The 10,178-nt window shown below is 44.4% G+C and overlaps 1 protein-coding gene across 1 annotated transcript; it reads right to left on the bottom strand.

The window, feature by feature from the left end:
* Positions 1-469: 469 nt before the first annotated feature.
* Positions 470-4,755, bottom strand: npas4l (neuronal PAS domain protein 4 like). The gene is made up of 9 exons (XM_070916611.1): positions 4,652-4,755; positions 3,626-3,789; positions 3,278-3,423; positions 3,068-3,173; positions 2,439-2,703; positions 2,242-2,351; positions 1,991-2,120; positions 615-1,894; positions 470-498 (listed from the first exon to the last, which is right to left on the bottom strand). Exons 1-9 carry the CDS (start codon positions 4,753-4,755, stop codon positions 470-472), a joined length of 2,334 nt encoding a protein of 777 aa, XP_070772712.1.
* Between the last annotated feature and the right edge of the window lie 5,423 nt (positions 4,756-10,178).

Below are 10,178 nucleotides of genomic sequence, written 5' to 3'. Positions count from 1 at the left end.
TTTGTTACAAGGAATGATTTATGTGTTAAAGCTCATCCAGGTAATATTCCTTTAAAATCAGCCTTCTCATATATAAAGTTCTTGTGGCAATGACATTGATAAAGTGCTCAATAGTAAACTGTGGTCACTCAGTATTAGAAGAAAAATATACCTCCATTTCCGTGTGTAAGTGTTATTGGACACAATTTTTACAAAGTACCTTTTTCATAAAATATAAGACTTCAGCAAAACATAAAACACAGTTGACAGCAGTGTTGAGAAATGAAGACGAAGCTGCAGTCTTGAAGAAGAGCGCACAGTCTACTTTAGATTCTTGTCTACATTCAGGAATTAGTCAATTGGGGTAACAGAGTCTTAGCAAAGATGTCCTTGAAATGTCTTTGCTCACATTCTTCTTTGAATCCAGTGGAGGAAGATTGCCCTGACAATATGTCATACGAGTGGTAGTACAGTAAGTCACAGACTTATTTCAGTACAGGTTTTCTTCAGTAAGTCCATCTGAAAGGAGACAGAACATAATATTAGTGAAATGCAACTTCTATATCTGTAATCTACAGTAAGTATATCAAAGGAAAATCATTAGATCAGTGGCTGCATTGTTTGGTAAAGTGTACCTTGCTGAAGGTTTCTCTGCATGTAGTGGTTGAGTTGATGCAACCCAGTGTTTCGGTCATGGCGTCCCAACTGCAAACTGAAGGTATCCATGGCAGTGAACTGCTCTGCAGGCAGCGGGTCCTCTGGGATGGTCGGGGAGAGACCGAGGGGCTCCTGCTCCAACTGATGGCACCCACTCCTGCTGTGCAAAAAGCCCTGCTGGTAGCTGTATGACACAACACCGGGGCCGGACGCGCTGCTTTTCCGTGCCACCATGTCCAGGTCTTTCAGGATGCTGTCGAACACACCGTCATCGAGGACCAGCTCACGCTTAGGAGGAAAGACTGAGGGGGGAGGAGGGTGATGGGGCCAGTCACAGGCAGAGGGCAGGGCGTTAGTGGTTTGAGGTTGGGCCACATTTTGAAGAGGCTTCAGGGTGTGATACATGGCGAAGCTACTAGCCAGGGAGGAGATCTGCTGAGCCAGAATACTGATCTCTGCCTGTTCCCTCTCATTGTAATGGTTGGACTCTGTGGATGTGGGAGATTGGTTGGGGGTAAGAAGACTGGAATGCATGGGCAACACATGGTGGGGAACATGATGCATTTGGACAAGGCTGCCCCCTTGTGGCTGCTCGGAAAGGCTGAAGTCATCTTGATGCAGAACACAGTCCACTGGGCTCTCACACATGTCGGACACAGACAGGCAGTCTGGAACTAATTGAACATCGGATGTACACGCTTGGAAATCATAGGTCGGAGATGAGGAAGAGAGTGGAGAGCGAGCGCTGAGCGCGCTGAAGGCTGCCTGGTCAAAGGTTTGTTCGGCGGCTGCAGGGAGGGAGCCGGAGGGTGATGGGTGACAGGTGAGCCCTGCCTCTGGGTAGGAGTAATAGGAGGGAGAACCCTCGGGGGAGGACAGCAGCTGATCTGTGTATCCATGCACATCCATCAGGAGGTCATGGCTGAGCTCCTCCTGCTGCAGAGGAGAGCTGGAGGAGGCCGGGCTGTAGGGAGGGGTGAAGAGAGAGGGGCTGTCACCCAAGGGTACAGGTGAGCTATGGCCTTGGGAGGAGGCGCACGCCACATAGTACATGTCTTGCTCGGACTCCCTCCTCGCTTTGGCATCCGGCTCCTCGCTTTGGCTGTCAGACGTCCTCTGCCTTTTAAAGCTTTTACTGCCGTTGTAGCTCTGAGTGTGGGCCGCCTGTTGAGCTACAAAATGGCAGGAATTTGCCAGAGATGACGGTTTGAAGGCATCACTGCTGATTTTCTTCTGCAGAAATCTGGCCTCCGTTTCACTACAAGAGCAAAACAAAGTAGTAAGTCAGGGCTTGTAACTTGAAAAACACTGAAACATCAGCTCAGGTCTGCTGGGAAAGTGAAGTTCGTCATACCTGATGATGAAGTTTGTGCAGCTCATGCCCTGACGCTCCTTGCTAGCTTGAATGTAGCCCCAGCTCCATGACAGATCCTTGCACTGGAGTCTGAGCACCATCTCGACCTGGAAGCCCTCATCTGCCTGCACTGGAGGGGACATTGAAGAAACATTCATGGTTATTATTGTGTTCCATCCCTGAACGGTTCACTGTAAGCCTGCAAAATCTGCACAAAAGAGTTCAAGTCAATGGATGGATTGTACACTTACTTAAACTTCTATGAGAATCTGCACTCAAAGAAAGATCCTCAGGGTGGACGAGACTGTACCACGATCGACCAGCCATTTCTTCAGCTGAATACCCCAAACAATATAAAACGCTGAAAAACAAAGAAATGTCTGTCAGTAACCGGTAAAAGAACGTTTTGATTCTATCTGCTTCAAGGGGGGGGGGTCTATGAATTTACCTGTCTGACAGCCGAGTAAAGGTCATATCGAGTCCGTGGACGCTGTTGAAGCTGTGACAGGAGAGGGAGTGGGAGCTCGGCAGGCGGTTGACTGTGGGGGTACAGAGGGCCACGAACAGAGGCTGGCTGGTGGGACAGGCTGAAGAGGGGGACGGACAAGGCTGAGGGAAAGACCGGAAGCTCCCTCTGACCATCATGGAGCAGCAGCTGCCGTGCTGCAGCTTGAAGGCCTTGGAGGTTTGCATACAACATATAAAGCTCCTCTCTGGAGAAAGATAAATCAGTTTAGTCTTTCAGTCATAAGAACAGGAGAAACTTTACTATGATTTGAAAGGACTTTGTGTAGCATTTTTAGACTGCATTGTACCATTTGAATTTTTAAACAAAAGTACTACTTCCTGCAAACATTTTCTACAAAGATTGGCAACCTCTTCAGCTTCTTTATTACATACACAAGGAGCCAAGTGTTTGGGGGAAATGTGGCCTTCATTTTGGGAAGCATAGCACTAAGAATACCAGCAACATGAGGTTACCAATCTCCATGGTTGTATTTAATTATACGTAATTATGCATAGTTGAAAATGCTACACATAGCCATTTAAAAGTGATATCAAAGTCTTTAAAGTAACCTGATGATGTTGTTGAGTTGTTTTCAATGTCCAGGTTTGATTTAACAACATCAATGTCAGAACGTTCCACCATGTCATAGAAAGAGTCTCCCTGAAGCACATCTACCTGGAAAAGTTATAGATTTACAATTAGATACAACAGATTAAAGCCCCCGATGTGCAGTAAACTAAACAGTAAAGCACCACAAGATGTCCAAATGACAGACTCACCATGGAAAGCCCGAGATATTCAGCTACATTTTCGGACACATAGACCAGCCTCCCCTGGGCGGTGGTGACCAGGATGAAGCCGTGCAGGGCTTGAAGGAAGGCCTCGTATGGCAGAGAGCAGTGTGATCTCTCCCCAGCCGGGAATCCTTAGAGAGGAAAGAGTGAGTTCAGCCTTGGTTACACTGTGCGCATCTCAGCAGGTTGTCACAGCTTCTATCTCTGATATAGTCCCTGAGGTACTGCAGACTTAGTCCCATTTAGTTTGACAATGGCGCAGGCTGAATATAGATTATGCGCTCAGAGATATTAAAAAGAAAAGGTGCCGGTAACTGAAGTGTGAGGACTTACCCTGGAGGAGGACAGACTTCCTGATGTAGGTGCAGATAGCGGCCATGGAGTGCAGGTAGGAGAGACGCTCCTGGTCCTCCTGGGTAATGGGCAACAGAGCGCGCATATTCCTGATCTCGTGATTGATGTGGTCCCGCCGGGCTTTGGATGCTCCTTTTGTGGATCTGTGAGAGACCATGTTCACTGAGGTCAGAGGCTGGACAAAAACTAAGCAAAGTAAAGCTGGAGAGCCAAACTTTTGTCTACTGCCACACTTCAAAAAACCTGTCTGAAGTCATCCTCTTCCAAGTGGCAAGAGTGGAAAAAAAAAAGAAATCAAATAAAGACAAACACAGTAATTGGCCTGAGCTGATCTAGCCTCTTTTTCACCATTCAGCCTGGACTCTCTCTCCCCAAGAGCTGAAGCGGACTTTGAATATCAAGGGTTCCTATGGAAACTGCTGATATGAGAGGCTGTCGTGTCTGCAGCAGAAATGAGGGCTCTCAATAGACTTTGTCTGTGTGATCAGTATTTGTCTGGGCCCATCCACTGAGAGCCTGGGGTTTTTATAGCTGCCAGGGCTTCAGCGTGGGCGTCACACTCAGAGGGGAGGGCTGGGCTTCTGTTGCTCCCTTCATTGCCTTATAAAGTGGGTGCCCTGAGAGGGGGGCGCCCCACGTCACACGGACAAAGAAAAGTGCCACAAAAGGAGAATTATATCAGTTTGTATCCCAGCATTTGAACAATAAAGATCCATTCAAATTCTATAATTGATAGTCTATGTTTGGGATGTGTTTTAGGATACAAATAGACTAAGATCTTTAAGTCTGTGGATACAACATAAATGCTATACCACAATTATAACACTTTAAATTCCCAGCAGCACCGTTGTGGCGTGTATTAGTATGTATCACATACAGCACCAGGCTGCAGACAGGAGTGCTCCCTGTGGTGCGTTCACTGCAGGCAGCACATTTCCTAAACAGCCATGTGTTGATTCAACCACTAGAGGACGTGGAGCAGAGAGGAAGAAGAGTGCCACTGACCTGAACCTTCTGCAGAAGGAGCTGTGGTGATCCTCAGGCAGACGATGATGAGGGGTGCACGGGGCACTTACGAGGCATTTGCAGGAGTTGCACCAAATAGTCATTTTGACGCGGATGTGGCCACCTGAGGTAAAACATACACTGGTTTATTGTAGGAGACGTGACTACAGTGACTCAGAGTCAATCAAATGTTTACTTTTCCTTTCAAACAAACACTCTTTGAGTTCCCCGAAGTAGTTCTTCATCTCCTACCTTTGCAGGCTCCGATGATGAGTGTCAAGCCCCTGAGTGCCCGTCCCTCCTTTTATAGCCTAAAACCCGACACCTCTCATCCAGCTCAGCCGGTGGGGAAGAAAAAAAAAAAAACCCAAAATGGGATAATGTTACTTGTTGTGACGCGATGACAATGATCGAGGCGGGTTATATTTAGTGAAGTGAGTCCTAAAAATAACCCGTTAGAGTGGACGCAGGATCCGATTGGGCGATTTAAAGCGGCACAGATGAGAGATGTCATCAGCGCAGAGGAAGAGCGAATCATTACAACTGTTTGCAGGTGTACAAATGTTGCGTTAGCTAAAGAAGATGAAAATAGCGACTTTGTGGCCAATCGACAGCAGCACGGATGATCACATCAGAGCTGCTGTTCATTGAGGAGCCATCATCATGTTGGCGACATGTGGACTTTAAGTTCTGCTCATTCTCGCTGCAGCAGCAGCAGCAGAGAGCTGAGAGAAATTCATAATAAATGACATTATTAACACTGACGCATCAGTGTGTGAGCAGCAGAGGTGGAGCTAGTTTTATCTACTTTATATACAGGTGGGTAGTTTACTTCACTGGTTCCCAACACAGGGGTCGGGCCCCTCCAAAGGGTCGCAAGATAAATCCGAGGGGTCATGAGATGATTAATGGGAGAGGAAAGAAGAAAAAAACAAAGCTCTGATGCACAAGTCTGTCTTCATGTTTTGGACTTTTCTCTAATCTTTCATTTTTTTGTGAAATACTGGATAATTTGAAATGAAATGAAATCATGTGAGAAGTTTAGAGGGGGAGTCTGTCTTTGGTGTAACTGCTAAAAACTCATCTGTAACATGACGTAGTTTACAAGGCCCTACACACCCAATGTTAGTTATCTTTAACTAATATTGCTAATAAATACACTGTATTTTATGAACTCATCCTATGTAAAATCTTCATCTAAAAAGTAACTAGTAACTAAAGCTGTAAAGTAAATGTAGTAAAGTATCTGGTAGCATAAAATTGAGATACCCAAGTAAAGTGCAGGTATACTAAAATTGTACTTAAGAACTTGAGCAAACTTACGTTCCACCACTTCTGCGTTTGTGTAAAAATTATACTAACAAGTGCAAAATCAACCAATTTCCCTTCAAATATTTGTTTTCTTTTCTTCTGACCTCATGAAAACCAAATGCAGAAAAGTGTTAACCTTTAACTTTGCCACAGACTGAGCTTGCACATTTGGTGAACATGGTTTGTTTGGGTTTGAGCTAGCCCTCTTCTCTTTTCAACTGAAAGGAGTATATATATATATATATATAACCTCTCACTTCCTCACAAGAGGCAACACATTAAATAAAGTCATGGCCTGCTGTCTCCCCTACACACACATATAATAGTTAAGCCAGTAAGAACAACACGACACAACACTGACATGCAAGGTGAAACTTTGCAAGAACAGAGGCATATCACAAGAATATAACAGCTGAGTTACTTTTAACGTAGCCTGAGCACAGCTTCAGAGTCTGAACTGTGACGTCATTATCATTCAGGTCTCAGCAGAAAACCAGCTCGATGCATCATTGTTTAATTTCTGAACAGACTTCGGAGGCAGTCAGCTATGGCAGTTTATCTTCAAAGGGCTTTAACTGCGTGTGTATTAGTCACTCAATTAAACCCCAGTTGGAAGGGAATTAAGCTACAGGTCTGCAAACATGACGCACTGAGGCTGAGAGGCTCGGCCACACACACGGAATTGCTTCCTTCAGCAGATGAGTAGATTATGGGCATTACAAAACATGACCATGGCGCACTAGAAAGCTTGCATTTTTACAAAAGGCTGCCACTCATCCTAGAGGAGCTACTTTTGTGAGCCAAACGAATGTTTCCCTGTTTCTCCACGTTCTGAAATGGAGACTTGTTGCTTTCTTTTCCATCATCTTTGTGTGAGTTTACGTTACGCAGCTGCGGCTTCTATCCTCTAAGGGCTCTTTTAATGCCTCTTTCCTCAAATCCCCAATTTTAGTGGCCTCAACAACGCTGGGAGCAGAGAACTAGAACTTGAGTGAGGGAATTGCACAGGGATAGGGGGGGACAAGACAAAACAAATCACTCCGAACAAATCCTCTGTCTGATTCTCAAGGGCCAGTGGGATCGTCTGAGTCCTGGAGGGAAATTAAGAGAGTCATTTGGCTGAGTGTCTCCTTGCATTAGCGCCTGCGTTGCTGGCCGAGGCAGGCTCCGGGGCCAGACAGAGGGACCCAGCGCAGCCCTGCTTCCTGTGTGCGGCGGGGCCAGGCGGGACAGGGTGTCTCTGCTGCCTCACTTTAAGCTGACCCTTCGTCTGTGGCCTGCACTTAACACTGCAGATAACGCTGGCTTTATAGCACGGGGCTGGTGACAGACAGCAACAAACTGCCAGGCCGCTACTGGCAGCAGAGGCAAAGATTTGGAGCTGGGGTTCAGGGTGAGACACTTTCTAATGATGGGACCCCCCCAAAGCAGTCGCACGTGTCCCATTAGGTAGTCTGACGGCCAGTGGTGGTGGGGGGGGTGGTCGTGTGGCACCAAGGCTTCAGAGTACCCACTGAAGTAGACGATGAGGGCTATCAGACAGGCCGGCTGGGGTAGATTCAGCTCTCTGGATTTCAGCAGGAAGCAGAAACTGGGTTACTGCAGGGTTCAAAGACCTGCAAACTATTAGGTGCCACATACAGTAGCTCCAGGAGGAGACCACACTCCATAGATCAAGAGGTGGAAATAGGAAGGCATCTGGTTGTCCAACTGTGTGAGTTTAGTTCATTTACTCGAAGGCTTGTTATTATTTCTTATCTGCATGGTGTAGAGCAGAGCTATCAAACTGAAACTGTGTTTTGTTTTGCCCACAGCCTATTTCAACTTCATTCACTCCGAAGCTGAGCAAGTCATCTTTCGATCTCCTCGCCAACCTTTCACATTTTTCCTAACCCTAACAGCAACTTTCTCCTTGCAGATGAGACAGGAGAAATTCATTATTATTAAACTACATTAAACTAAACAAAATGAAATTCAACTACACAAAATATAAGCGACTGTACACGTCTCCTGAAAGTCAACCTTTCTTTTACGTTTGCAAAGAGACATTTGTGTGTCAGTTGTGCAGCTTGCAAAATGTAAATTAAAGACTGGTCAAAAATAGGAAAACAAAATAATTTGCAGGCCTGATTTAACAACAAATTCTACATGTGGCAAAATATGTATATTTTTGCCTTTCCAACCTTGACTGTGATGCATCAGAGTGCAAATTACAGCCACACTGACTGACGCAGTCAGGTCAGTCTTGATCAACAGCTTTAGAAATCATCCGTAAGCTCAACAAGCTCTGAAAAGTGTGTAAAGAAGCTCAACGGATAACACATTTAAAATGGATACGAATGTCAAACAACTCAAGATTTATTATTGATACAGTCATAAAGCATATTGCACAGGAAGTCCTGACCAACCATGATGGATACAGAGTCCACTCTGAAAAACGTGTAAAATATAAAATTAAATAAAAAGAGTAAGCATCGGGAGCCTGCACAGTTGTAAAATTATTCCAAATACACTCCATACTTTGATCTGTTCATTCTTTGTTGTTTATGAATTATTCAGCCATCTGTACTGTAAGCCCTAAAGACAGAAGAGACTTCTTGGTATGAAATCAGTCCGGTCACATATTTCTGCTTGGCAAATAATTACTGCTCACTCTGAACAACGTTATCATGAGTGTGCACTACAATTTAATGATGCACTTGAGTTTTTTTTTTTTCTGGGTTGGCAAATTCTGTTTGATCAACTACTTGCGAAAGCCTCCTCACAAGTCACATGAGAAATATTATAGGAGCCTCACAAACTGCTTCAAAATGTAATGCCAATATATTTAGACAAACTCTTGTCATTAGCATTGCCTTAGTGGAGGTGAGTGAGTGACCATCACTGAAGAATTTTGTTGTGCAGGTATTTTATTTTTGACCATAGTGTCTACATTGTCATTTCCTTAATATTTACTTCAATTTCCTGAAGAGTCCTTGACTGAAAACCCCATCACCCATAATCTTCAAATAAAAATGACTTCCACACCACACATTAGAAAAAAAAGAGAAATAAACAAATTCATCAGTTTTGCCGACGGCCATTTGGTGTCACATAAACAGTTTGATTTGTTCACCAGTGTTTGTTTTTTTTTTTTTTTTTTTGTGAACACACAATTAGCTTCCCTGTGGTTCCACTGCATTAGCTGTTGTATAGTCCAAGTATCTGGGCTACTGAGGAATATCAAGTGTGTCCTATGTCCATGAGCATGTGCAGTGTAGAGGGCATAAGACTGCGTCACATTGGCACCGCCGGTCTGTAAAGAAAACTCACACTTGGTTTGGGCAGGCGAACGTCTCAAACTCTGGAACTCTCCTCAGGCAAAGAGCAGCATCAACATGTCTGCTCTCTGTAAGGCCCGGCACGCCGCGATTGGCTTTAGTGCAGTAATCTGGTGACTTCAACCTGCATTTAAGATTGTTTTACACTGCTTTACATGAAATACACAGATTTGTAAACATTTACGATGTAGGTCAGTGTTGTCCAATCCTGATGTTCGGGACCCAGAGCCCTGCAGGGTTTCATTCTAACCAGCTAATCCGGGACTGACTGATCGGGTCCCAAAGACCAGGACTGAAAAGCATTGATGCAGCCCACAAGTGTGTGGTAACACAGTTCCTATTCACATCTAAATAAATAGGCAGAATAAATAAAACTCTTTTGCCTGTATATTCATCCTCACCAAGTCATTCATTTCAATGTCATGCTGCATTACTTATTATTATTCATAAGATTCAAAGGATAAGTCTGGGGATATTCTGTATTTTTCTTGTTGTTAACAAATCCCATAAAAAGACCAAAACCAACAATGAATTGATCCAACAAGTATTGTCTGTGTATCCTGTAGCCTGATGTGTGCTGTATGTACTCCTGTTAGAGTAACAATGCCCAGCTGTTTTAGGAAATGAATGAACCGGATGTCGGTACTGTCCAGTAGGAACAAATGGGCTTTGGAACTGAGAGCCACAGACAGGATGGGGAAGAGTTGAAAGACGGACTAACACATGCTAAGTTTTGGTCTTTATGAGATTTGTAGACAAGTCAAAAACACAGAATATCATTAGTCTTAACTTTTAACTAAAGATGGAGATAAAAGGTTAAAAAAGACCACCATCACTCGTGTTTTCAAAGTTTTGTTCTAAAATTTGTAGTTAGTATTAATAAAATAAAAACACAC

This window comes from Enoplosus armatus, chromosome 12 (genome assembly GCF_043641665.1).
Source record: "Enoplosus armatus isolate fEnoArm2 chromosome 12, fEnoArm2.hap1, whole genome shotgun sequence".
In the NCBI taxonomy this organism is placed as follows: Eukaryota; Metazoa; Chordata; class Actinopteri; order Centrarchiformes; family Enoplosidae; genus Enoplosus; species Enoplosus armatus.
Note: the sequence above shows the minus strand (reverse complement) of the source record. Positions and strands in the feature narration are given on the sequence as shown.